The sequence below is a fragment of the Natator depressus genome, unplaced genomic scaffold, assembly GCF_965152275.1.
Source record: "Natator depressus isolate rNatDep1 unplaced genomic scaffold, rNatDep2.hap1 scaffold_115, whole genome shotgun sequence".
Taxonomy (NCBI): Eukaryota; Metazoa; Chordata; order Testudines; family Cheloniidae; genus Natator; species Natator depressus.
In genome coordinates, this window is record NW_027439781.1 from 39,905 (window position 1) to 67,383 (window position 27,479).

General features: G+C 64.7%; 3 protein-coding genes across 5 annotated transcripts in view; 2 read left to right on the forward strand and 1 right to left on the reverse strand.

Annotated features, from left to right (window-relative positions):
* The window catches only part of LOC141980390 (major vault protein-like), an 11,190-nt gene extending 3,633 nt beyond the window's left edge, over positions 1-7,557 (reverse strand). Inside the window, 17 exon segments of the mRNA XM_074941627.1 lie at positions 67-193; positions 465-496; positions 498-582; positions 658-869; positions 1,183-1,289; positions 1,292-1,326; positions 1,625-1,739; positions 1,742-1,821; positions 1,978-2,216; positions 2,354-2,512; positions 2,981-3,106; positions 5,350-5,586; positions 6,142-6,236; positions 6,652-6,783; positions 6,866-6,989; positions 7,064-7,259; positions 7,431-7,557. Of these exon segments, the coding sequence (XP_074797728.1) occupies positions 67-193; positions 465-496; positions 498-582; positions 658-869; positions 1,183-1,289; positions 1,292-1,326; positions 1,625-1,739; positions 1,742-1,821; positions 1,978-2,216; positions 2,354-2,512; positions 2,981-3,106; positions 5,350-5,586; positions 6,142-6,236; positions 6,652-6,783; positions 6,866-6,989; positions 7,064-7,259; positions 7,431-7,552 (2,223 nt within the window). The 5' untranslated portion in view covers positions 7,553-7,557.
* A 3,191-nt stretch (positions 7,558-10,748) lies between these two features.
* Positions 10,749-15,927, forward strand: LOC141980391 (kinesin-like protein KIF22). Its single transcript, XM_074941628.1, has 12 exons — positions 10,749-10,905; positions 10,989-11,116; positions 11,198-11,358; positions 12,510-12,950; positions 13,380-13,533; positions 13,642-13,741; positions 13,828-14,002; positions 14,312-14,444; positions 14,863-14,933; positions 15,164-15,370; positions 15,456-15,515; positions 15,856-15,927. Exons 1-12 carry the CDS (start codon positions 10,751-10,753, stop codon positions 15,907-15,909), a joined length of 1,839 nt encoding a protein of 612 aa, XP_074797729.1. The 5' UTR covers positions 10,749-10,750; the 3' UTR covers positions 15,910-15,927.
* Positions 15,928-16,662: 735 nt separating this feature from the next.
* On the forward strand, positions 16,663-27,358 carry MAZ (MYC associated zinc finger protein). 3 transcript variants are annotated; one of them, XM_074941623.1, is made up of 7 exons: positions 16,663-16,718; positions 19,772-19,861; positions 21,801-22,573; positions 22,702-22,765; positions 23,206-23,377; positions 25,470-25,695; positions 26,364-26,497. In XM_074941623.1, exons 1-6 carry the CDS (start codon positions 16,683-16,685, stop codon positions 25,679-25,681), a joined length of 1,347 nt encoding a protein of 448 aa, XP_074797724.1. In that variant the 5' UTR covers positions 16,663-16,682; the 3' UTR covers positions 25,682-25,695; positions 26,364-26,497. The 3 variants fall into 3 exon arrangements, with proteins under 3 accessions (XP_074797724.1, XP_074797726.1, XP_074797725.1); XM_074941624.1 differs by lacking the exon at positions 16,663-16,718 and adding an exon at positions 19,526-19,673 and having other exon boundaries at positions 19,775-19,861; XM_074941625.1 differs by lacking the exon at positions 25,470-25,695 and having other exon boundaries at positions 26,364-27,358.
* The last annotated feature ends 121 nt before the right edge of the window (positions 27,359-27,479 follow it).

The window sequence follows — 27,479 nt, forward strand, 5'->3', positions numbered from 1 at the left end:
GGGCTCCACCTCCCACCCCCGCGGGCCACGCCCCCTCCCGGGCTCCCCCCAACCCCGCCCACTCACCGTCTCAATGGCGGCTGCCTCCGCCTTCAGCTTGGCCTGTTCCACGGCTGCCTCGCCCGCGATCCGCGCCGCCTCCGCCTTGGACTGGGCCTCGGCCCGCGCCGCACCGGCGCTCTCCACTGCCGCGCTGGGGGGGGGCCAGACAGGGTCACAGACCCACACATACGCCCCCCCGGTCTCCCAGAGGCCCCCCCCAGCCACTGATCCCCCAATTCTGCCCCCGGACTCCCCCGCTGCCCCAATCCCACTGCCGGCCGTGGACCTCCCCCCGATCCTGCCCCCTGCCGCTGACCGCCCTGCGACACCCTGCCCCCAGACTCCCCTGACCCCACCAGATCCCTCCCCTGGCAGCTGGCCACCCTTCCCCTGACCCCCCATCACCCCCCGGGTCCCCCAACCTCAGTGCCTCCAGCTCCAGCAGCTCCTTCCGGGGCCCGCTCAGCCTCCGCCTGGTCCAGGATTTTCTGCCGCTCCAGCCGCCCCCGGGCCTCCTGTTCCAGCCGCTCAGCCTCATGCCTGGGGGAGACAGGCTGGGATGAGGGGGCTGTGGGGCAGGGCTGGGGCGGGAGCAGGCCCCTGGGGAGCCTGTACCTGGCGGCCGCCTCCTGGGAGTTGGTGGTGATCTCGATGGCCAGCTGGACGCTCCTCTGCAGCGCGTCCCGCGTGCGCTGGTCCACCGGCTCCACGCTCTGGATGTCCACGCTGCTCACCACCAGCCCGTTCTGGGGGAAGCGCAGGCAGCTCCGCAGCTGCAGCTCCGTGTCGAAGCCAAACACAGCCGAGCAGATGATCCGGTTCGAGTTCTGGGGGGAGCAGGGGATTGTGGGGCACTGGGGGGAGCGGCTGCAGCACCCCAGAACCCCCATATTCACCCTGGCAGGTACAACCGGGCAGCCAGACGTGCGGATGGCCCAGAAGGACGATTCCAGGAACCGCAGACAATGGGTCCTGTTTGACCCGGGGAGAAGTGGCGGATGGGGGCTCAGTGGTACCCCAGTTCCAGATTGCACCCTGGGTAGGGCTGTGCCAGGAGGAGCAGGCCAGGGGGCTTGGGAAGGCGTGGTGGGGGAATGCCAGGGGGGCACGGGAAGGGGTGCAGAGGGGCCCCCCCCATACCTTGTGGAAGTCGTCGAACGTGACGGAGGCCACGGCCCCACGGATGCGGGAGGCCAGTGCTTTGCAGGCATCACCCACGAAATCCGGGACGCTGAAGAGCCGGGAGAGCGCCGGGGGTCAGGGGGCGACGGCACCTCAAAGTGCCTGGGGGGACAAGGCAGTTGGGGGGCTGGGGAACAGGCTTCCCCGGTCCCCCTCCCTGCAACCTCCACCCCTCCCAGCCCCACCCCCCTGGGCAGAGGGGGCTGTAGGGCCGGCGCTGGGCCCAGGGGCAGAGCCCCAAGAGTAGCCTGGAGACCCTGAGATCGGGGCAGTGCCTGGGCTCTGCAGGGCGTAAGCAGCAGGCTGGGGTGGGGTGCCCGACAGGGCCTGTGACACCCCCCTGCTGCCTCCTGCCCTTCCCCAATCATGGCCCCATCAGCCCCTCTCCCCAGCCCCTCACCAGTTGTAGGCCAGCTGGAGCTGCAGCCGGGCATGGTCGGCCGTCTCGATGGTGACGATGTCGGCACAGAAGTCAGGGCCCAGCAGCAGGCAGAGTGAGCGCCGGGTGTGGGGGCCTTGGGCCGCCCCCCTGACAAGCTCAGCACCGTGAACTGCTCGTCCGGGCCCAGCAGAACCAGCTCCGGGCCCAGCACCACCCTGCGGGGAGGGGAACATGAGCCCTACACGCCACGGGAGGGAGCCCCAGCGACCCCCAGCCCCGCTTCCCCTGGGGACCCCCCTCCCTCCATGAGCTGCATCCAGCCCCCGACCCAAGTCCCCCTCCCACACACACAGCCACAAGCCCCTGCTCACCTGGCCTGCCGCTCCCGGTAGTCGTACACCTGCACGGCTGCGTTGTGGGGCACCTGGTAACTCACCACCCGTGTCTTGTCGCGGGGGGGCCCCTCACCTCCCTGGGGGGGGGCCCCGGAACGGTCAGCCACGGGGTCCCGGCCCGAGGACAGCAGGGCCTCCACGTTGGGGGGCAGCTCCTTCTCCCAGAGCTCCTCGGCCTCCGTCAGCATGTAGGTGTGGCCGATCACCGCCCGCACCTGGCGAGAGGGAGTCCATGCGGGGGCAGGGATATGGGGTACCAGGGGTCAGTGGGGCAGGCCAGGGGTCAGGGATATGGGGAATTAGGGGTCAGTGGGGCACTGGGGGGCAGGGATGGGGCCGGGGCCCTGCTCACCTTGCCTGTCTTGATGTCGCGCACGTAGATGCCCTCGTTCTCGCCCAGGGGGGTGGCCTGGCGCCGCTCCAACACCTCCACCTCCACCGGCGGCACGTACTCCAGGGGCCCCCGGATGAGCCAGCAGTCGCCCGGCTTCCGCTGCAGCCCACGGCCGCCCTGAGGGTGTCGGGATCCCGGTGCCCCTCACTCCCGACCCGCAGCCCCCTGCCCCCCCCGCCGGTGCCCCTCACTCCCGACCCGCAGCCCCCTGCCCCCCCGCCGGTGCCCCTCACTCCCCACCCGCAGCCCCCTGCCCCCCCTGCCGGTGCCCCTCACTCCCCACCCGCAGCCCCCTGCCCCCCCTGCCGGTGCCCCTCACTCCCCACCCACAGCCCCCTGCCCCCCCTGCCGGTGCCCCTCACTCCCCACCCACAGCCCCCTGCCCCCCCTGCCGGTGCCCCTCACTCCCCACCCACAGCCCCCTGCCCGCCCTGTGCCCCTCACTCCCCACCCGCAGCCCCCTGCCTCCCCCGCTCTGCCGGTGCCCCTCACTCCCCACCCGCAGCCCCCTGCCTCCCCCGCTCTGCCGGTGCCCCTCACTCCCGACCCGCAGCCCCCCGCCAGCCCAGCCCTGGACTCCCCCACCTCATCCGAGTCCTCCAGCTTGCTGAGTGCCCGCAGCAGCAGCCCTTCCTCCTCCGAGAGGATGTAGATGTCTTGGATCCCCTCCTTCAGAGACTCCCCTGGCTGCAGGAAGAACGACTTCTCCCCCTGGACCAACGAAGGGGGAGGTCTGTGAGAATTTCCACGGCTACCCAAGAAATGTGGGGAGGGAGCGTAGGCATATAGTCTAGGTAATATGGTCATATCATTTACTGTGCATATAAACTAGAAAATATGGCAAGATCATGCCTCAATGAATATTTTATTCCTTTTCCCACTTATTGCCAAAGAAACAAGGCAACACCTGCCCAGATAGTCTGAAAAATACAGTTAGACCCACCCGACTCCAAGGTGAGGAGCTGCTTTTTCTATTATTCTACGTGTAGCCTAGAAAATACAGTAACCGCTTGCCTATATTATAGGAAATACGGTAACCCCCCTTCCACAATGGCCTGGTCAACCATCACCTTTAAAGTGGAAATACAGTAACATCTGCTCCTATACCCTGAGTAATATGGTACCCCCGTGCTGCCCCCAGCTGTAGCTGCTCCTATGACCTGGCAACAGACACTTCCCCCACCCATCTATAACTGCAGCTATAATCTGGTATATACGGTAGAAAATAAAGAAACAAAGACAGTAACAGAAGGCCACTAGCCGTCACCTTCAGCCCCCAACTCAAACCTCTCCAGCACACCATGGAGGATCTACAACCGATCCTGAGGGGCGACCCCTCGCTCTCACAGATCTTGGGAGACAGGCCAGTCCTTGCCTACAGACAGCCCCCCAACCTGAAGCAAATACTCACCAGCAACCACATACCACACAACAGAACCACTAACCCAGGAACCTATCCTTGCAACAAAGCCCGTTGCCAACTGTGTCCACATATCTATTCAGGGGACACCATCACAGGGCCTAATACCATCAGCCACACTATCAGAGACTCGTTCACCTGCACATCCACCAGTGTGATCTATGCCATCATGGGCCAGCAATGCCCCTCGGCCATGTACATTGGTCAAACTGGACAGTCTCCACGTAAAAGAATAAATGGACACAAATCAGACGTCAAGAATTATAACATTCATAAGCCAGTCGGAGAACACTTCAATCTCTCTGGTCACGCGATTACAGACCTAAAAGTGGCTATTCTTCAACAAAAAAACTTCAAAAACAGACTCCAGCAAGAGACTGCTGAATTGGAATTTATTTGCAAACTGGATACAATTAACTTAGGCTTGAATAGAGACTGGGAGTGGATGGGTCATTACACAAAGTAAAACTATTTCCCCATGTTTATCCCCCTCCCCTCACTGTTCCTCAGACGTTCTTGTCAACTGCTGGAAATGGCCCACCTTGATTATCACGACAAAAGGTTTCTTTCTCTGCTGCTGGTGATAGCTCACCTCACCTGATCACTCTCCTTACAGTCTGTGTGGTCACACCCCTTGTTTCATGTTCTCTGTGTATATAAAATCTCCCCACTCTATTTTCCACTGAACGTGTCCGATGAAGTGAGCTGTAGCTCACAAAAGCTCATGGTCAAATAAATGGGTTAGTCTCCAAGGTGCCACAAGTCCTCCTGTTCTTTTTGCGAATACAGACTAACACGGCTGCTACTCTGAAGCCTGTATATACGGTAGCCAACTCCTAGGTTAACCATACCAGTCTATCCACATCTGTCTCTTTATTTCTACTAATTATGGTAGACAGCCATTCTGGGCCCCATTCAGCTACCGTACTTACTAGGATACAGGAGGCTACAACAAAGAGGTAATTAGAAGGGTAACTATGAAATACCATAGAGGCACATCATTACCATAATTACTAGCATAAATGTGCCCCACAGCTATATCCAGAGCTACTGTAATGTCAGATAAACAAAACTACCGTATATGCTAGAATAAACTTGTACAAACAATATTTGGTTACCCTATGTACTAGGATAAACATGCCCCTACAAGATATAGTTACCATATATAATGGTGTAAATACACCCAATGAGATACACATCATTACCATAGTTACTGACACAAGCCCCTCCCCAACATAAAATGGACTAGCATAAATATTCCTCACATACAGTTGTACTATATTCACTAGAATATAAGTGACCCTTCAATCTAAAGTGCCATGGTACTTAGTAGAATACATATGCCCCACAGCACTACCGCATTTAGTGGAATAAATGCGCCCCGGGAGCTATGCAGCCTTACCAGAGGCAGGGGAACAAAGCCTTCCCTGAACACAGACACAGTACTACGGGTGCTACCGTATTCCCTAAAGCAAAGGTGGCCCCGAAGTTTACACTAGTACCATATTGTCATGTGTACACATGGCCGCTATACCTTGATCACCTTCTCCTGGCCCAGCTGGGGCTTGCCGTTGGGCCCCACGGGGTCGCACACCACGCAGTACTGGCGGCTGCTCAGCGTGGTGATGTCCACAATGCCCACCACCTCCTCGTAGACGTTGGGGATGTAGGCCTCACTCTGAGCGAGTGTCACCAGCCACTCCTCCCCAGTCCGGCGCACCGTGTCCTCCGGGTCCCGGAAGGTCTTGGTGGCGCGGAGATGCAGCGCCCTCTATGGGGGAAAGGGGAACACGGCCATCAGCATGAGGGGAGCCAGGTCCTGGCTATTCCCTCCTTCCCCAAGGCCCCCCACCTCCACCCCCATGTCCACCTACTCTCCCCTCCCCCAGATCCCCCTCTTCCCCAGGGTCCCCCACATCTTCTCCTTGTCCATGGGGTCAACCCCACACTACTCCTTCCCCCCCAGGTCACATCCAGCTTCCCCCAATTTCCTCCCCACCACATGCCCCCAAGGATCAGAGCCATTTCACACCCTCCCACTCCCTCCCCACCCTGGACTCCCCCATCCCCTCCACTCCCAGACAGCACCATGCCCCAATCTCATCCCTCCCCACCACCACTCCCCTTAGGGGCAGGGCTGGGAACCCTCTAACCTCAGTCCCGCCCCCTCAGCCAATAAGAAGGCCACCTCACAGCAAGGGAGCTCCTTCCCCGGGTTGGAAACCCAGCCCCACCCTGTCCTGCCCCCCACCCGGGTGCAGATTGCACACCTGCCCCCCGCCACGGTCACACCGACTGCCACCAGCACCCCTTGCCCCCCCCTCACCTTCTCCGTCAGCACAAAAGCATCCACAATGTCAACCACCTCCTCAAACACGCCAGGAAGATACGCACCCACTCGCTTCACCAGCCACTCCTCACCTGGGTGGGGGGAGAGAGACATGGCAACAGATCAGGAGTGAGGGGGACCGGCAGAGCTGGGGGGACAGGCCCAGGGCTGGGGGGGCTGCGGGTCGGGAGTGAGGGGCACCGGCGGAGCTGCGGGGGGGGGGGGGCAGGGCTGGGCTAGCAGGGGCTGTAGGTCGGGAGCGAGGGGCACCGGCAGAGCGGACGGGGGGACGGGCCCAGGGCGGTGGGGCGGGAGCGAGGGGCGCCGGCAGACCGGACGGGGGGACGGGCCCAGGGTGGCGGGGCGGGAGCGAGGGGCGCCGGCAGAGCGGACGGGGGGACGGGCCCAGGGCGGGAGCGAGGGGCGCCGGCAGAGCGGACGGGGGGACGGGCCCAGGGCTGGGGGGCGGGAGCGAGGGGCACCGGCAGAGCGGACGGGGGGCGGTACCTGTGACCCGCCGGGTCCCCTCCCGGTCCGTACACTCCTTGCGGGCCCGGAGCCGGATGGCCTGGTTGTGGCGGATGACAGTGGCTTGGATGATTTCCACCACCTCCACCTCGGTCCGCGGGATGTGGGTGCCTGCGGGAGGCTGGCGTTAGCCGCGGACGAGCCCGCCCGGCCAGGCTCTGCCCAGGCCCCCAGCCCAGCCCAGCCCACTCACCTGGCCCCTCAAAGAGGAACTCGTCCCCGGCCATGTACTTCCCACCCTGATCGTCCTCAAAATCCAGCAGGGCCTTGAGGTGCAGGGCGGTGTTCGGCAGGACCACCTGCAGGGCCGTGATTCCCTGGGGGCGAGAGGGGGCTCAGGGCACGGCTCAGGGCACGCTGGCTCCGGGCCGGGCCTGGGGCTGGGCGTTACCTGCTGGATCTCCTCCCCCGGGTAGAGGGGGAAGGGGGGCTGGCTGAGCCGGATCTCCAGGTCCGCGTGCCGCAGCAGCGCCTGCCCCGAGGCATCGAACTGCACCCCGGCGCCCGGCGCCCGGACCACGGGGTGCAGCACTGTGCAGTAGTGCCGGGGGGGCACCGTCACCATCTTGGCAGGGGGGAAGACGACCCTGCGGGGCAGGGGGAACACGTCAGGGGGTGCTGGGAACCGACCCCCGTGACCCTGGCAGCCCCCCACGGCCCCTCCCCCTGGTCTCCCCCCACCCCGTCCCCTCCCCAGCAGCCCAACCTCTCTCCCCGCAGCCCCTTGGCCCTGCCCGCCCCAGCTCCTGCGCCCTCACCGCTCATTGTCCTGGCGGATGTAGGTCTGCGGCCCCACCTCGACGCGGGTCACATTGGAGTTCTGGTCCAGCACGTGGATGTAGTGGTGGGGGGGGATGCGGATGATGGATTCCTCGGCCATGTCAGCTATGGGGCAGGGCAGGGGGTTAGCAGCCCCCGGATCAGGCCCACACCTCCAATCCCAGCGACCGGCCGAGCCGCGTTCCCAGGATCCTCTGCGCCAGCCCCGACCGAACCCATGGCCCTGGGCACCTGCACTAGGATCCGCCCCCGGGGAGAATTTACCCTCCAGCCAGAGCCCGCCCACTTGACAGCCCTAATCCAAGCGCAAACAGAGCGACCGGCCCAGCCCCGTTCCCAGAACCCTCTGCACCAGGGCCGCACCCATGCCCGGGGCGCCCAGGCCGGGACTGACCCCCCTCTCCCGCCACGCCCGGGGCGCCCGGGCCAGGACTGACCCCCCTCTCCCGCCACGCCCGGGGCGCCCGGGCCAGGACTGACCCCCCTCTCCCGCCACGCCCGGGGCGCCCGGGCCGGGACTGACCCCCCTCTCCCGCCACGCCCCACCCAGGCCAGGACTGACCCCCCCCCCCCCCTCCACGCCACACCCAGGCCGGGACTGACCACCCCCCCCCCTCCACGCCACACCCAGGCCGGGACTGACCCCCCCCCCCTCCACACCACTCCCAGGTCGGGACTGACCCCCCCTCCTGCCACGCCACTCCCAGGCCGGGACTGACCCCCCCTCCCGCCACGCCGCGCCCGGGCCGGGAGTGACCCCTCTCTCCCGACACGCCCGGGGCGCCCGGGCTGGGACTCACCCCCTCCTCACGCCACGCCTGGGCCAGGACTGACCCCCCACACCACGCCCGGGGGGCATCCGGGCCAGGACTGACCCCCCACGCCACGCCCGGGGTTGCCCGAGCCGGGACTGACCCCGCTCTCCCTCCACGCCACACCCAGGCCAGGACTGACCCCCCTCCATGCCACACCCAGGCCAGGACTGACCCCCCCCCCACGCCATACCCGGGGCACCCGGGTCGGGACTGACCCCCCCCCACACACACCCCCAGGCCGGGACTGACCCCCCCCCTCCGTCCACGCCACACCGGGGGCACCCGCACCAGGACTGACCCCACCCCAGGATTCAACCCCCCCCCCCACTAGCCCCAGGGATGCCTGGATACCATCTAGGCAGTGACCCAGCTGTGCCAGGGGGAAGGGGTGTCTGAGGGCCCACCCCGGCCAGAGACACAAACATACCAGCTGCTTCCTGCAGGGCCCAGCTGAGACTGAGCCAGACCCGCCCCCAGGCTGGGCGGGACCCGCTTAAAGAGGAAACGGAGCCGTCCCGCCCCCAGTCCTCAGCCCCCCTTCCCCCATCTCAGAGCCCCCAGTCCTGGGCCCCCCTCCCCGGCTCACAGCCCCCCCAGTTCTGGGCCCCCCTTCCCCCATCTCAGCCACACACACCCCAGTCCTGGGCCCCCACTTCCCATCTCACAGCCCCCCCAGCCCTGGCCCCCCTTTCCCCATCTCAGTGCCCCCAGTCCTCAGCCCCCCTTTCCCCATCTCAGCCCCCCCAGTCCTGGCCCCCCTTCCCCCATCTCAGAGACCCCAGTTCTAGGCCCCCCTTCCCCCATCTCAGAGCCCCCAGTCCTCAGCCCCCCTTCCCCCATCTCACAGCCCCCCAATCCTGGGGCCCCCTTTTCCCTGGGAAGGGATCCCCGATTCACAGCCCCCCCAGTCATGGCTTTGGGTAAATTTCCCGGTCATAGGATTTTAAAATCAGAAACGTCGTGATTTCAACTCTTGCACCTGAAACGTCCCGGCGTGGGAACTGTAGGGTCCTGACCCAAAGAGGAGGGGCTTTGGGGGGGGTATCGGAGGGTTACGGGAGGGGGTCGCGGTACCTCCACCCTCCCTTCTGGGCTGCTCGGTCCGCACCGCCGCTCCCCGGCCGCCCAGCCCCGCAGGCAGCAGCGCAGGGGGAAGGGTGGCGATCCCGCAGCCCCCTACAATAACCTCGCAGCCCCGCAACTCGCTCGTGGGTCAGGCCCCAGCTGGAGAGACGCTGGGCTCCCCCGTGCGATCTGGACGGGACCGGGCACGAGCACACGGGACAGGAGCTTGCACGGCCTCTGACACGTGTGTCGCGGCCCAGGCCCCCGTCATGGGGTATCAGAAAGGGGGCGGGGCAGGGCAATGGGAGGGGGCGGGGCAGCGAGGGGGGCAGGTTGGGGCAGGGCATGGCACCGGGAGGGGGCGGGACAAGGAGGGGTGCGGCAGGATCGCAGGTGGGGGAGGGGCAGGGTACCAGGAGGGGGCGGGGCAGGGTAGCGGGAGGGGCGGGGCTAGGAGGGGGAGGGGCAGGGTAGCGGGAGGGGCTAGGAGGGGGCGGGGCAGGGTAGCGGGAGGGGGCGGGCCAAGCAGGGGTGGGGCAGGGTAGCAGGACGGGAGGGGCTAGAAGGGGCAGAGCTGGGTATCATGAGGGAGAGGGGCTAAGAGGGGCGGGGCTAGGAGGGGGCGGGGCAGGGTGGCGGGAGGGGGCGGGGCTAGGAGGGGGCGGGGCACCAGCCGACGCTTGTGCAGTGGGAATGGGGCCCCGCCCCACAGCAGAGCCCGCGAGCGTGGGGTGACCGGGGTCCCTCGGGTCCGCGCCCGCGCGAGGGGTCCGCAGCGTTTTTGCGAAGCCTTCCGTCCCGCAGGCGCCATTTCACGTGCTCCCCGCGCGGTGGCACCGGCGCATGCGCAGTTCTCTCCCATGTCCCATTGTGCGCATGCGTATATCGCCAGTCCTTTTTTCCTTTCGTTCGCGTCGGCCAAGCGACTCTACTTTCCCTTAATGCGCATGCTCCGCTGCTTTTCCCTCCCCCCCACCCAGAATTGCGCACTGAGCGTGCACGTTTCTTCCAGTCCCTGATGCGCATGCGCTTTTTGTTAGTCTCCTCCCTATGACGTCACAGACGCCGCCATCTTGTCCTACCCCTCATGCGCACGCGCCTTCCGCACCTTGTCGCTCCCGCGTCGCTGGGTGCGTGCGCGGCGCCCCACCCGGCGGGCGCCCTGATTGGCCGGTGTCTGGACAGGGGCGGGGTTAGCGCCAAATACAAACGGCCGCGGGCCGCGCGAGCTGCAGCGGCCGCCGGACCGGAGAGAGAGCAGGGGCTCGGTGGGCGCGAGGGGCCGGACGGCGGGAAGGGAGTGGGGGGGCCCGAGGGGGCGGGGCTGAGAGCAGCTTGTGGGGCGGGTCCCCCGGTCGGGGCAGCAGGTTCCCCCCCACAGCCCGGGCGGGGCGCCCCCTCCCCCCGCGGCGGGCACCATGCCGCCCCAGCAGCGAGCCGGCCCCCCGGCCCGGGTGCGCGTGTGCGTCCGCCTGCGGCCCTGCAGCCAGGGGGACCCCTGCGTCCGCGGCCTGGACTCCCGCTCCCTGCAGATCGTCAGCTGGAGGAACAGGAAGGAGACCATGGAGTACCAGTAAGTGGGGGGGCCCCTGTGCTGAGACACCCCCCCCCCCCGACATCACAGCCCTTCCCCCACCCCCCTGCTCTGTCCCCCAGGTTCGACACCTTCTATGGGGACCAAGCCACCCAGCATGACGTCTACGCCGGCTCCGTGCAGCCTGTCCTGCGCCACCTGCTGGAGGGGCAGAACGCCAGCGTGCTGGCCTACGGGCCCACCGGTGCTGGTGAGCACGGGGGCGGCCGGGCTGATCCCGGGGAAGGGGGCTGTGGAAGCCGAGGAACTGATTTCTTGCCTCCCACCCCAGGTAAGACGCACACCATGCTGGGCAGCCCAGAACAGCCAGGTGTGATCCCACGGGCGCTGCGGGATGTCCTGCAGATGACGCGGGAGGCGAGCTGCTCACCCAGGGGTGAGGAGTGGGACTACTCAGTCTCCATGTCGTACCTGGAGATCTACCAGGAGAAGGCAAGTATGGGGGTGGGGTGAGGACAGTACTGGGGGGAAGAACTGTCCAGCCAGCTGCTGGACCCACTGTTGCAGATCCACAGGATGGGTACTAAGACCCCAGCTTTGGAGCAGTCTCTGGGAGGCCCTCTTCATTGAGCCAGACTCCCAAGGGGTTCCACTCTTCCTCCAGGGGAAGCCACGGGCCTCACCACCTCCTTAGGCCGGAGGAGCCTGCAGCCCCCCCACTTCCCACGGAGAGCTCTGATCAGTGAGTCCCATTGAGACCCCAGGGGAGACTTGTACAATCTCCGGCAGTATCTGCAGGGCCACGCTGCCAGTGCTGGCAACAACAGGTTCATTAGCTGGCTGGACAGTGTGGCAAATCCTTGGTTAGCCAGGGAAGGAAGTTACAGCCCAGCCCATCCTGGTCAGCCCAAGCCCTGTGCCTCTGACCTCCCGTTGGCCCGGTTCAGGTGTGTCCCCAAAGCCCGCAGAAGCCAACCTTTAACCAGCAGCCCCCCCCGGGTCCTGCGTTCTCCACCTGGGCGAATGCTGCTCGGTCCCTGAGGAGAGGTGGGTTGGCCATGGTCCTGGTCGCTAGGTATCAAAGCCCAGGTGACAGGGATTGCCATTGTCGTCTTATAAACCCCACTGATGGGACCTAAGGCTCCAGGCAGCTTGGAGACATTCACAGCTGTAGGTTTGCCTACCCTGGGAGCTGACAGACCTTCTCCCCATTGCGTGATGGTGCAGCATAGAGGGGAAACTGTGACACACAGGCTTCATCAAAATATGACACAAAATTCCCACTTTATCCCACCTACCAGTCTGAGTGGGGTTGGCAGGTGTATGTGGGAGTGAACCAGGAGGGAGATGGGCTAGTAGGCTCTTGCTGATCTGAGATGGGCTGATGGGGGATTCCCTCTTGGTCGGGGGTGGGGAGAGAGAAACTGAGACACCAGGGGACAGGTGGGTGATGCATGTGGAGAAGTGCACTGGCTGGGGCTGGTGAGATGATGGGGTGGGGAGAATCTTGGCAGTCCAGGATAAGGGTGGGAGGGTGCTGGGAGCCCTGCCTGACTGGGATGGGGGGGGCAGGGGTGGGGCTGCTGGGAACACTGGTAGGGGGCAGAGCAGGATCCTTCCTCTGATAATCCCTCCAACTCCAGGTGCTGGACCTGCTGGAGCCATCCCAGCAGGACCTGCCGATCCGGGAGGACCGGGACCGGAACATCCTGATCCCGGGGCTGACTGAGCGAGAGCTGGGAGGCTTCGGGGACTTCGAGCGGTACTTCCTGCCAGCTAGCCGCAACCGCACTGTAGCCTCCACTCAGCTCAACGACCGCTCAAGCCGCAGCCACGCCGTGCTGCTGGTGCGGGTGGCGCGGACCCAGCAGGCGCCCCCCCACCGCCGCCGCACGGCCAAGCTCTGCCTCATTGACCTGGCTGGCTCTGAGGACAACCGGCGCACTGGCAACCGTGGCCTGCGGCTCAAAGAGAGCGGTGCCATCAATGCCTCCCTGCACGTGCTCAGCAAGGTGGTGGATGCCCTCAACCAGGGGCTGCCCCGTGTGCCATACCGCGACAGCAAGCTCACCCGCCTGCTGCAGGTGCGCTGGCCGCCGGGATCCTCCCCTGGAATAGGGGTGGGGCTGGGGCCAGAGGCTGCAGGGGAGGAATGCACGCTGGGGTCCTATCCTGGGGCAGGGGTGCACACACCAGGACTCTGCCCTGACACTGCTCCCGCCTGGTATTCTCCAGCAACGGAGCAGGGAGCTCTTGGGCATCAGAGGCTCAGTATCAAAGTCGAACTGGGTCGGGACATGGGGCCTGGCGCGCAGAGAGCTGAGGGGGACAAAAACCAAATACCGGGGAAGGGGTAGCACCAGATGCACAGTCCCCTGCCCTGCCCAGCTTTGCCAGCGTGAGGGGACTGGTGCAGGAATCCTGGGTTCTCTCTCAGCTCTGGGAGGGGACTGGGAGCTGGTGGTTAGAGCAGGGGCAGGTGCAGGACTCCTGGGTTCTCTCTCTCTCCCCAGGACTCCCTGGGGGGCTCAGCTCACAGTGTGATCATTGCGAATGTCGCCCCCGAGCAACACTTCTATTTTGACACGCTGAGCACGCTGAACTTTGCTGCCAAGTCCAAGCAGGTGGTGAACCGGCCCTTCACCCAGGAGACACTGCAGGCCCCAGGTAAGGCTGGGCCAGGCCAGGCTGCCCTGTCCATGGGGCTAAGGGATCAATGGGGGGGGTGACCCCAGGGGCTGTGCCCAGCCTGGCCTCACCCTTCTCTTCCCACAGCTGCACGCAAGAGACCTCATGAGGATCCTGGAGCCGGCAGTGCCAGCCCAGGGGCCAAGAGTCCTCACAAGGAGGAGCCCCCCGAGGCCAAGCCGCTCAGGTGAGGGGTGGGAGCCCTGGGGAGGGGGTGTGCAGGGGAGCATGGTGGGAGTTGCTGGGCTAATGGTCAGTCTCCTCTCCCCCAAGCTCCCTGCTGCCCCTGGAGCAGCTGGACCCAAGGCTGGTGCAGCGGCTGCTGGGCCTGGAGCAGCTGGAGAAGCAGCAGGGGGGTGCCGGGCAGAGGCTGCCGCTGCTCAGCACCCCCCGGCGAGAGCGGGTGGCCCTGCTGCGCCAGCTGGAGGAGACACGCAGCGAGCTGCAGGTGGGTGAGCCCCACATCCATGTGCTGCTCCCCGGGGACCCCCAGAGCCCCGCCTGGCTCCTTGAGGACTCCCGCATGGCTCCCTGTACCCTTACACCTGACCCTGGGGACCCCTGCATGGTTCCCCTGCACTCTCTAGCCCCACCCAGCTCCTGGGGAACCTCCACCCCGTAACCTGTTCCCATAGACAGCCCCATAACCCTTCTCCCATTGCTTCCCTGGTTCCCTCCAGCCCCAAACCCCCTTGTGCCCAGCTGGCCTGTGACTGGCCCCAGTGTGCCCTCCCCACTGACCTGGCCTCCCCTACAGAAGCTGAAGGAGAGGCAGAAGGAGCTAGAAGCTGTGGCACTGCTGGACAACGCCTGTCAGCCCAAGCCCCTGCACAACAGCAAAGCCCCCCCCAGGGCCCGCAAACAGGCTGTGGTGCTGCCCCTGCAGCAAGGTAAGGGGGCTCAGGGCCCCAACCCTGGCCTCATCGAACTGCTAGACAGCCCTCTTGTAGAGCGAAACCCGGGTGTCCTGGCTCCCAGTGCCCCCCTGCTCTAACCACTGGACCCCACTCCCCTTCCAGAGCTGGGATGGAACCCGGGTGTCCTGGCTCCCAGTGCCCCCCTGCTCTAACCACTGGACCCCACTCCCCTCCCAGAGCCGGGATGGAACCCGGGTGTCCTGGCTCCCAGTGCCCCCCCTGCTCTAACCACTGGACCCCACTCCCCTTCCAGAGCTGGGATGGAACCCGGGTGTCCTGGCTCCCAGTGCCCCCCCTGCTCTAACCACTGGACCCCACTCCCCTTCCAGAGCTGGGATGGAACCGGGTGTCCTGGCTCCTAGCCCCCCTAACCCTGCCCCCTGCTCTGCAGTGCACACCCCCCTTGGGAAGCAGGCCACACCCAGTGGAGATGAAGGGGTCCTGGTCATACAGAGGAAGCAGGTGAGAGGGGCTGTGCACAGGGTATCTTGGAGGTGCATTGCTGAGGGCGGCACAAGTGTTGGGGGGCAGTTGAGAGGGCTGGGGCAGTAGGGGGTGGAAACGGGCAGGGTGGGGTGAATGGGAGAGACAGTTGTGCTGTCTTGGGGGGCAGAGTTGGGGGGTGGATTGCTGTGCTGGGGGGCCCCCTGGTAGTGGAAGGTCACTGCCCCCAGCCCATGTCTCCCTCCCAGGGCCAGGCCGATGGGCTGGGGGCTGAGAACCAGGCTCCACCCTGGGAGCTGATGCTGCGCCCTGACCTGCTGGCCCGGAGCCGGGAGAACCTGGTGGTGCTGCTCAACCAGGGCAGTGCCAAGGAGCTGCGCGCCCTGCACCGCATCGGGGACAAGAAAGCCCAGCTCATCATGGCCTGGAGACAGCTCCACGGGCCCTTCACCCAGGTACCTGCGGGGGGGGCCGGGGGTGAGGCGGGGTCCGCAGTGGGGGGCAAGGGACACGGCCAGTCACTCTGCCCCTCTCTCGCAGGTGGAGGACCTTCAGAAGGTGGAGGGGATGACAGCCAAACAAGTGGCCTCTTTTCTGAAAGTGAGTGGGGGGGGGTTATGGCCTGGGGCAGGGGGGAGGCACTGATGGGGGCTGGGCCCTGTGTCAGTGTCGGGGCCATCGTGGGATGGACAAGGGGTGAGGGACAGGGCTGGAGGTGCAGGAGCATGGAGTGCAGGGGGTGGGGGAAGCAGGGACTGGGGCATGGGGGGAAGCTGTGTGGGTGGTTAGGGACATGGGGGGGAAGCTGTGGGGGGCAGGGTGAAGTGGGGGGCAGGGGTGTGGGGCTGGTTAGGGGCAGGGGGCAGGGTGAAGTGGGGGAGGCTCGGCTTGGGGGGAAGCTGGGGGGGTCCCACTGCTCTAACTCGCTGCTCTCCCCCAGGCCAACCTGCTGAGCGCCCTGGGCCATGTCTCGCCCGCGCCCCCCGCTCAATAAAGGTCTCTGTGTACGTCACCCCGACTCCGCCTCCTCCTTCGCCGGCACGGGGACCCCCACCCCAGCACGACCCCTAAGTGTCGGCCGAACGCACGACACGGGAGGGCCCTCCCCTTTAAGAGGCTCTGCCCCTTTAAGGGAGGCCGGGAGAGGGGAGCGCCCTGGGGATGGTGCGGTGCGGGCTGCGCGAGCACTACCATCTCCCCGCGGGGGGGAGAGTAGGTCAATGCCCCAGCGTGTCCCTCTCATGGTACCTTCCACCCTGCCTCGGGGCCAGAGGTCAATCTGGGCGGCCATTTTGTGAACAAGGGGAGGGCGTAGTTACAAGCTAACGGGCTGGGGGAGGAAAAGGAAACGACCGTTACCAGGGCAAGCGCGCGCCCCGGGGCCGTCAGCCAATCAGCACCTTCTTCCTCCAACGGTCACCGTGCGCACTTGCCGACGGGGTGCTGAGCGCGGAGGGTTTCACCCAATCAGAAGCAACCCCACGTGGGGTCGTGTTCTCAGTCTCACTGGAGCGACCAATGGGAGCCCTGCAAGAACCCCACGCCAAGGACTCCAGCGTCGGCCAATCACTAAAGCCCCCCCTCAGGGAGCCTGTCGCGCGCCGCGAGAGCGTGCGCTGAAGGGGCCAATCAGCGTCGGCGCGGAGGTGTCCTCGCGCCGCTACCTCCTCACTCCCCCCCCTCCCACCTCACTCCCCCCGCCCGCGCGGCGCTGCTCCTGCTCCCCGCTCGCTCCCCCGCCCTCCCCGGCCCCCGCCCGCCGCCGCCATGGACCCGAGCAACTGGAGCAGCTTCATCTTCCAGGTACCCCCGCCCCGCCCCGCCCGCCGCGAGTCCGCGCGGGGGGGCCGCGCGCCGCCCCCGCCCTCCAGTCCCAGCGGGCGGGGCCGCCTCGGCGGGGGCGGGGCCGCGCGCCGCCCGACACCCGCCGTGCGCGCTCCCGCGCCGCGCCGTCCCCCTCACCCGCCGTGACCCCTCCCGTCACAGGAACCCCTCCTCCAGCGCGTGACCCTCCCCCGCCGGGACCCCTCCCCCACCGCGTGACCCCTCCCCCGCCGGGACCCCTCCCCTCACAGAGACCCCTCCCCCACCGCGTGACCCCTCCCCCACCGGGACCCCTCCCCTCACAGAGACCCCTCCCCCACCGCGTGACCCTCCCCCGCCAGGACCCCTCCCCTCCCCCACTGCGTGACCCCTCACCCGCCGTGACCCCTCCCGTCACAGGAACCCCTCCTCCAGCGCGTGACCCTCCCCCGCCGGGACCCCTCCCCCACCGCGTGACCCCTCCCCCGCCGGGACCCCTCCCCTCACAGAGACCCCTCCCCCACCGCGTGACCCTCCCCCGCCGGGACCCCTCCCCTCACAGAGACCCCTCCCCCACCGCGTGACCCCTCCCCCACCGGGACCCCTCCCCCACCACGTGATCCCTCCCCCACCGGGACCCCTCCCCTCACAGAGACCCCTCCCCCACCGCGTGACCCTCCCCCGCCAGGACCCCTCCCCTCCCCCACTGCGTGACCCCTCACCCGCCGTGACCCCTCCCGTCACAGGAACCCCTCCCCCACCGCGTGACCCTCCCCTCACAGAGACCTCTCCCCCGCCGGGACCCCTCCCCCACCGCATGACCCCTCCCCCGCCAGGACCCCTCCCCTCACAGAGACCCCTCCCCCACCGCCTGACCCTCCCCCGCCGGGACCCCTCCCTTCACAGAGACCCCTCCTCCACCCCGTGACTCTCCCCCGCCGGGACCCCTCCCCTCCCCCACTGCGTGACCCCTCACCCGCCATGACCCCTCCCGTCACAGGAACCCCTCCCCCACCGTGTGACCCTCCCCCGCCGGGACCCCTCCCCTCCCCCACTGCGTGACCCCTCACCCGCCGTGACCCCTCCCGTCACAGGAACCCCTCCCCCACCGTGTGACCCTCCCCCGCCGGGACCCCTCCCCTCCCCCACTGCGTGACCCCTCACCCGCCGTGACCCCTCCCGTCACAGGTACCCCTCCCCCACCGTGTGACCCCGCCGGGACCCCTTCCCTCACAGAAACCCCTCCCCCACCGGGACCCCTCCCCTCACAGAAAACCCTTCCCCCTCCGCGTGACCCTCCCCTCACAGGTGATCCTCCCCTGCCGGGACCCCTCCCCTCACAGGGACCCCTCCCCCACCGCGTGACCCTCCCCCACTGTGTGACTCTCCCCCGCCGGGACCTTTCCCCTCACAGAGACCCCTCCCCCGCCGGGACCTTTCCCCTCACAGAGACCCCTCCCCCGCCGGGGACCCTCCCCTCACAGAGAACCCTCCCCTCACAGAAACCCCTCCCCCACCGTGTGACCATCCCCCTGCCGGAACCCCTCCCCTCACTGGAACCCCTCCCCTCACTGGATTACCCTCCCCTCAGCGGGACCCCTCCCCTCACAGGGACCCCTCCCCCACCAAGTGACCATCCCCTCATAGAAACCCCTCCCTGACCGTGTAACCCTCTGCCGCCGGGACCCCTCCCCTCACAGGAACCCCTCCCCCACCGTGTGATCCTCCCCTCACAGGAACCCATTTCTCCCCTCGCTGGGACCCCTTCCCTCATAGAAACCTCTTGCCGACCATGTGATCCTCCCGTCGCCGGGACCCCTCCCCTCATAGAAACCTCTCGCCGACCATGTGATCCTCCCCTCACAGGAACCCATTTCTCCCCTCGCCGGGACCACTCCCCTCACAGAAACCCCTCCCCCACTGTGTGACCCTCCCCTCACAGAGACCCCCTCCCCCACCATGTGACCTTCTCACCTACTGTGACCCCTCCCATCACAGGGACCCTTCCCCCACCGTGTGACCCCCTCCCCCACCATGTGACCCTTCCCTCACAAGAACCCCTCCCCCACTGTGTGACCCTCCTCTTGCAGGAACCCCTCCCCCACTATGTGACCCTCCCATCACAGGGACCCCTCTCCTCACAGGAACCCTGCTCCCAGTGTGTGGTACTCGCCTTACAGGGACCCCTCCCCCATCATGTGACCCCTCCCCCACCACCCTCCTCTCACAGCCACCTCTCCCTCTCCGTGTGACCCTCCCCTTACAGGGACCCCTCTCCCAATCTGTGACCCCTCACTTTGCAGGGACCCTTCCCCCATCATGTGACCCCTCCCTCACCATCCTCCCCTCACAGGGACCCCTCCCCCATCATGTTACCACATCGCCTCATAGGAACCCCTCCCCAACCAGCGCGTGACCCTCCCTTCAGAGGAACCCCTCCCAAACTGCGTGACCTCTCCCCCACCACCTTCCCCTCTCAGAGACCCTTCCTCCTCCACCCTATGGCCCCACCCCTCACAGAGACTCTCCCCCACTGCACTCCTCCCCCACTCTGTGGCCCCTCCCCTCACAGAGAGACCCTCTCCTCGTGACCCCACTCTTCAGAGAGAACCCCTCCCCTACCCTTCTGCTCTTTCACCCCATGACCCCTTCCTAGCCCTGTGACCCCTCCACCGCCCCACTGCTGCCTTGCCTCCCACTTCTCCATACAACACAGCCCTCCCCCTCCCTGCCTCGACCCTCCTACCCAGGTCCCCCACTGCCTCATGTCTTCTTCAGACTGCCCTCTGCCTCCCTCCTCTCCTCCATCATGTCCCCGAACCCACTCCCATTGCCTGTTACCATCACAGCCCCTCCTGCTTGGGTGGGGGAGGGGAAACCGTTCCACTGGGATGATCAGCAGCAAACCGTGGCCATTGTTAGGGACCAGAGTTAACTCCCGCACTGATGAGCTTGGTATTTCCCATCCCCTCCCCGGGGCTTAGTGACTCTCGGGCGAGCTCCCTGCTCCCATCTCCCATGGCTCCTCTGACCCACCTCTCCTCTCACATTAGCAGAGTCACACACAGAATCCCCTCCAGGTCGGGGCCGAAATCCAGTCCCGGTTTTTCGCCTCCCAGGGCTGCACCCAGAGCCCCTTCCAGGTGAGCAAATGCGGCAGTAGGGCTGCCAGGGACACGGGGACTTTCTCCTCTACAGGGTGCTGGGTCAGATATTTACACAGGGCAGGGCACTGGCTGGGGGGAACGGGACTTGGGGCCTTTCCCCTCTAGGGGGCACCAATTTAAATCCATCTCAGCACCAGGCAAGGAATCCCCGTATAGTTTAGTCCAACAGAAACACTCTGCTTTCGTTATCTTTAAATTGTCTTCTGGAATTATCTTAAAGCCTTTCCACAAGTGGCAAAACCAGAACATTATGGCTCTAAAATAAGATATTTGTGGAAATATCTCAAGTAAGGGCAAAATTGGTTCCAAAAATTCCCGTTATAGATTTCCTTAACTGTGTCCTGCAGTTCATAATTGCATCTGATTTGATTATACAATTTCTAAGTGATTATACCATCTGACTACCTGGGTACGGGATCAGTTACGTGAAGTACATAGCAACGGTGTTGCTGGGAGAGTTTTAAATGGGGCTTGGGGATCACAGTTAAGGTTACTAATGAAAAACATTATGACAAGGAATTAACTTTAAATAAACAAATATTCCTACAAATTGCTTTTGGCTAGTTACATCCACGCTCGTAAGGGTTAGCTGTTTCGAACCGGCAATCTGAGTTGCACTTTATCTGTATCATGATAGACAATCCCGGCCTCCAAAGTCCTATGCACCTTTAGTTTTAGGAGTGTGAATTGACCCATTGAATTAGTAAGACGGTTTTCACGGCTAAAATTAGGCCCGTGCATAAATCTCCAGAGGAGTGGGGCCTCAGATGGTCAGAATAAAGATAAGAAAGTTTTTTGGTCTTGAATTTCCAAGTTATTTTCCGCAATTAAAATAAAATGAGTTGGGTTTGTGTTGGAATTTCTCCCAGTTTATTTTTGTAAATAATTTATTTGAAAAAGTGAGAATTTCCAGAACAATCTTTAACGTAACAGGGTTCATTGTTTCAGAATTTCTCCAGGTAAATAAGCCAAGGAAGCTTATTGTGTATATAATCTGATTAGACATTTTACATTACAGATCTAATATAATTCTGTATGTTTTATGAAAAAATGCAGTCAAAATATGTAAGGTAATATATTACATTATTGTTTTCTCATTATTTTCCCTTAAGTTTAAAAAAATTGTGTTGGAATTTCTCATTTCATTTTTAAAATGGTGCATTGAATTTTTTTTTACCTAAAACATCGCAGTTGTTTTAAATTTGTATAGATATATAAAATTAAGGAGATTTCTTAGCTGAAATGTGTTCCCCTCCCCCCCCCCGTAAATATTTCACTTCATCTTTTAGAAAATGCAAAATTGCACTTCCAGTGTTTTGAATTTATTGAAAAACCCCTTAAAATGTCTAGGACAAACTAACCTTGTCACTTGATTATTTTAAAGACTGGTATTTTTGTTGTGCTGGACTTTCCCCGGCTTATATTAAAATAAATTTTTCAATTTTTTTTTCCCTGGAATTTTTTTTACAGGTAACAAATTGATTTCTTCAATTGTTGTTGGCGAGGCAGAAGGGTTTTCCATGTATTTTTAAATAATTAAAATTAAATCTGATGACGTTTGGCTTTGAATTACAACGTCACAGGGCATGAAACAAAATAAAATGACCAAAATTGAGTCGGGCCAGAATTCCTGGGTTAACCATATACAAGAGGCTTTCCGGGATTGCTCACGTCTTTGTTATCCCATAAGCTTCTGGAGCGTGGAACTTCCCATGGCTTGTTTGTTTCTTTGTAATTAATTAATTGAACAGGCTTTTCTCTCTCTGAACAAAGTTTTGGGGGCTGGAATTTCCCAGGAATTCCAATGGAAAATCCAAAGCTTGGGGGGCTGGAATTTACCCTAGTTGGTTTTGACTGTGACGCCCCTTCTGAGTCTGCCCCCGCCTCTCTCTAACCCCCTCTCCCTCCCCCGCAGGCTGCCACCACAGCACCCCCGCCACCTGCTCCAGCCACCTCTGCTGATTCCCTGCAGGTGGACCTGCTCCCGGTGCTGGCGGCCGCCCAGGAGACGGCCGCAGCCGCAGCGGTGGTGGCGGCTGCCACGGCCTCAGCTCCAGCCGCCTCCACGGTGGACACGGCAGCCCTGAAACAGCAGCAGCCGGGGCCCGAGGGGAGCGGGGGGCAGGTGGCCCCAGCCCCGCAGGCCACCTCCCAGCCCCCCCCGGCCCAGCCGCCCGCACCGCCCCCACCCAGCGAGGCCCAAAAGAAGTCGAAAAGCAAGGGGCCGTACATCTGCTCGCTCTGCGCCAAGGAGTTCAAGAACGGCTACAACCTCCGGCGCCACGAGGCCATCCACACGGGCGCCAAGGCTGCCCGCGCCAGCCCCGCCGCCATGAAGATGCCCACCATGGTACCCCTCAGCCTGCTGAGCGTCTCGGCCCTGGGGGCAGGCGGGGGCGGGGCAGCGCCAGGGGCGGAGGGGGGCGGGGCTGCGGGGCTGGTGACCACCACGGCCTCTGGCAAGCGGATCCGGAAGAATCACGCCTGCGAGATGTGCGGCAAGGCCTTCCGCGACGTCTACCACCTCAACCGGCACAAGCTGTCGCACTCGGACGAGAAGCCCTACCAGTGCCCCGTGTGCCAGCAGCGCTTCAAGCGCAAGGATCGCATGAGCTACCACGTGCGCTCTCACGACGGCGCCGTGCACAAGCCCTACATCTGCAGCCACTGCGGCAAGAGCTTCTCCCGGTACGGCCACCGCGGGGCGGGAGGGGAGCCGAGCGGGGCGCTGGCTGGGCAGAGAGCCCCTCGCCAGCCGGGCGGGTGGGGGCTGCGCGGGGTTGCCAAGCCGTGACCTGTATTTGCTCCCCCCATAGGCCAGACCATCTCAACAGCCACGTGCGCCAGGTGCATTCGACAGAGAGACCCTTCAAATGTGAGGTACCTACCCGCCCGCATCCCCCTGCGCCCTACCAACCCCCCCCCCACAGGGCCCGCAGCCCCACAGAAACGCCACAGCGTTTAGAGAGACTGGGGTGGGGAACGGGACCCAGGTGTCCGGGACAGCTCCTCCAGGGGTCCTCACAGCACTTCTGGGGGGACTGGGGTGGGGAATGGGACCCAGGCGTCCAGGATGGCTTCCCTGAGGAGTCCCACAGTGCTCCCAGAGACCACAACTGGGTATGGGACCCAGGCATGTGTGACAGCTCCCGCAAGGGGCCCCACAGCTCTACCAGAGACTGGGATGGGACCCAGGCATCCGGGACAACTCCCCTAGAGGGGCCCCAGAGTGCTCTTAGGGAGAGGGAGATGTCCGGGATGGCAGCCCAGGGTGCCGGCCCCTTGGCTCACCCCTAACCCCCCCCCCCGGCTCCTCCCAGACGTGCGAGGCGGCCTTCGCCACGAAGGATCGGCTGCGGGCACACACGGTGCGCCACGAGGAGAAGGTGCCGTGTCACGTGTGTGGCAAGATGCTGAGCGCGGCCTACATCACGGACCACATGAAGGTGCACAGCCAGGGGCCCAACCACATCTGTGAGCTGTGCAACAAAGGTAGGGGGCACCGGTGTGTGTGCGAGAGAGTGAGAGCCGTGTGCCCCCGATGCCGCCACACCCACTTCTGGGCTGGGCTCTACCCCACTGTGCCCACCATGGGCGGGAGTGCCGGGCCAGGCGCGGGCCCCGTCTCCCCAGGGCGTGGGGAGTGCCAGGCCACGCATGTGCCCCATCTTCCCAGGGCGCCGGGTGTGGTGAGCACCAGGCCGGGGGTGGGCCCCATCTCCCTGGGGTGCCATGCATGGGCAGTGCCAGGCCAGGGGCGGGACTCGTCTTCCCGGGATGCCAGATGTGGGAAGTGACAGGCCAGGCATGTGCCTCGTCTCCCCGTGGCACCAGATGTGAGGAGTGCCAGGCTCAGGGCAGACCCCGAGGCATGGGGAGTGCCAGGTCATGCATGTGCCCCATCTTCCCAGGGCGCTGGGTGTGGGGAGCACCAGGCCGGGGGTGGGCCCCATCTCCCTGGGGTGCCAGGCCAGGGGCGGGACTCGTCTTCTCGGGATACCAGGTGTGGGGCGTGCCAGGCTCAGGGCAGGCCCCAGGGCACTGGGAGTAGAGAGTGCCAGGCTGGGGGCGCTGGGCCCTGTCTTCCCGAGCGACAGGCCAGGCATGGGCTCTGTGTCCCTGGGGCGCCAGGCGCGCCAGGCCGGGGTCGCTGGGCAGGCAGAGCACCTCCGAATGACCGGGCCCCCCACTGCGGAAGTTCCCGGCACACAAGGTAGGCGAGGGCGGCGGGTGTGTAGCCTGCCCCCTTGTGGCTGGACCTGTTTCTGCACGGCCTCATCATGGACCAAAGGCCTCTGCCCTCATCCTGGGGCCTGCCGGGCGAGCAGCCGGGTCCCCACCTTCCGTCCCCGGCTCTGCCGGGACTGACCTGGGCCCGCGGTGCTCTCTCGATGTCTGGGGCCGGGGCAGAGGGCTGCCGGGCTGGGCCAGGTTTGTCACACGCAGGCAGACGTTAAGGAGCTTGCACTTCTCGTGTTTTCTCACCTGATGCTGACGCAGCCGCCTCTGGGGCGGGGCCGGGGCAGTTCATACGGGGACCCCTGGTCTGGTGCTGAGATGCAGCCGCCTCTGGGGCGGGGCCGGGGCAGTTCATACGGGGACCCCTGGTCCGGTGCTGAGATGCAGCCGCCTCTGGGACGGGGACGGGGCAGTTCATACGGGGACCCCTGGTCCGGTGCTGACGCCGCCGCCTCTGGGGCCGGGCCGGGGCAGTTCATACGGGGACCCCTGGTCCAGTGCTGACGCAGCCGCCTCTGGAGCGGGGCCGGGGCAGTTCATACGGGGACCCCTGGTCCGGTGCTGAGATGCAGCCGCCTCTGGAGCGGGGCCGGGGCAGTTCATACGGGGACCCCTGGTCCGGTGCTGACGCAGCCGCCTCTGGGACGGGGACGGGGCAGTTCATACGGGGACCCCTGGCCCGGTGCTGACGCAGCCGCCTCTGGGGCGGGGCCGGGGCAGTTCATACGGGGACCCCTGGTCCGGTGCTGACGCAGCCGCCTCTGGGACGGGGACGGGGCAGTTCATACGGGGACCCCTGGTCTGGTGCTGAGATGCAGCCGCCTCTGGAGCGGGGCCGGGGCAGTTCACAAAGGGACCCCTCGTCCGGTTCTGACGCAGCCACCTCTGGGGTGTGGCCGGGGCAGTTCATACGGGGACCCCTGGTCCGGTGCTGAGATGCAGCCGCCTCTGGAGCGGGGCCGGGGCAGTTCATACGGGGACCCCTGGCCCGGTGCTGACGCAGCCGCCTCTGGGACGGGGACGGGGCAGTTCATACGGGGACCCCTGGCCCGGTGCTGATGCAGCCGCCTCTGGGGCGGGGCCGGGGCAGTTCATACGGGGACCCCTGGTCCGGTGCTGAGATGCAGCCGCCTCTGGGACGGGGACGGGGCAGTTCATACGGGGACCCCTGGCCCGGTGCTGACGCAGCCGCCTCTGGGACGGGGCAGTTCATACGGGGACCCCTGGCCCGGTGCTGAGATGCAGCCGCCTCTGGGGCAGAGCACCGCAGCAGCAGAGTAGAACAGGCCCCAGGGTTGTGTGGCGGACGCTGACCTGGTGGTTTGTCCTTCTCGCCCCCCCGTAGGGTTCACCACAGCGGCCTACCTCCGGGTGCATGCAGTCAAGGACCACGGACTGTCGGCCCCGCGGGTGGAGCGCTTCCTGTGCAAGCTGTGCGGCGTGCACTGTAAGACCCCGGCACAGCTCAACGGGCACCTGCAGACGCACGCTGGGGCCGGGGCTGGAGCCGGAGAGGGGCCCGGGGCCGCGCCCGCTGAGGCCCAACCGCTGCGGTGAATCGCCAGGGACAGGCAAGCTGCTCGCCTACTGGGGGAGGGGAGCCTCTGGGCCCTGTGCCCCAAGGTCTATAGAGAACCCCAGTGTCCAGGGGCGGCTGCGTCTGGGGCCTGAGCCCAAGGTCTATAGGGGACCCCGGCGTCTGGAGGCAGCTGCATCTGGGCCCTGCGCCCCAAGGTCTACAGAGAACCCAGGAGTCCTAGGGGCAGCTGCATCTGCGCCCCGAGGTCTGTAGGGAACCCCGGCATCCAGGGGCAGCTGCATCTGAGCCCTGGGCCCCAAGGTCTCTAGAGAACCCCAGTGTCCAGGGGCGGCTGCCTCTGGGCCCTGCACCCCAAGGTCTATTGAGAACCCCAGCGTCCAGGGGCATCTGCGCCCCAAGATCTATAGGGAACCCGGGAGTCCTGGGGGTGGCTGTGTCTGGGCCCCAAGGTCTGTAGGGAACCCTGGCGTCCGGAAACAGCTGGGTCTGGGCCCTGTGCCCCAAGATCAAAGGATCTGGTGTTAGTCCCTCCCCCGCTCTTAGAGCATGAGTGTGTCTGTCTGATCCAGGGTCTGTCTGTGTGTGGAGGGGGCAGAACTAGCCAGGTGGGAGTCAGTAGGGTTCAGAGTTAACAGGATGTGCTGGGGGTATTATGGGAGGCACCCACACACACCCTCTCATCTCTGTCTCCCCCCACAGGTACGGGCGAGCTGTGCCCCCTGGCAGCAGCAGCGGCCCCGCCCACGTCGGCCGTCACTGTCCTGCCCATGGAGGGGGCCCCTGTGGTGAGCCAACCGCTCCCCACGCAGCCCTGGTGATTCGTGGGGGGCAGGAGCTGACCCTCCCCCCAAGGTCGTCCCCCCACAGCGCCGCTGGAGCCCCCCACGGCGCTGCCGGAACCAGAACCCGCGGCCAGGGAGGATTGAATGTTGGGTCCTCTCCTCACGCTTGGCAAAGGGAGGACGCGACACCGGACAGACGGGGGCCCCCCCACCATCCCCTCCCCCCAGAGAGATGGGGACCGCCCACCTCCCCTGTCCAGACAGGCCACACAGCCTGCCTTCCCCAACCGTCCTCTTCTCCCTGGACAGAGGGGCCCCCCTCACCTCTAAACCCCCCAGTAGCCCCCCCAATCCCAAAATCAATCTTACTCGATCCTTGGCTGGGGAATGGGCCGAGGTCTATAGGGGACCCCGGTGTCTGGAGGCAGCTGCATCTGGGCCCTGCGCCCCAAGGTCTATAGAGAACCCAGGAGTCCTGGGGCAGCTGCATCTGAGGTCTGTAGGGAACCCCTGGCCCAGCCCCAGAGCTCCCACCCCCCCCACCAGCCGGATTCATGAAGGTGCAGGGGAGCCCAGGGCTGGGCTAGCTGGGGGGTGTCACTGATATTGCTGGGGGCTGGTACCAGCCCTGGTCCAATCCCCCCTCCCATAGGGGAGACCTCCGATTCCCTTCTGTCCTGGGGTCCCCCCAGTTTCCCCCTCAGCCTTGGCACCCTTCTGTCCAGGGGTCTCCTGACCCCCCAGACCTCCCTCTGTCCCGTCCCTCCACCGTTTTCTATGGGATTTTATGATTTATTTTGTTTTCTCGTGTTCGTGTTCTCGGTCCAGCCGCGTCTCGCGTTGACTCAGCCCCCGCCCCCCTGCATGGCCCCCCCGACGTCTGGGGGTTCCCCCCGCGCTCTTTTGTATTGTATAAAACCACGACGAATAAACCACGCGCCGCCTTGAGTCTTTCTTCTAACGCGACAGCACCGGGGAACCCCCCGTACCCCACTTCCCTCGCTGCCTCCCCGGGGACCCCACTCCCCTCCTG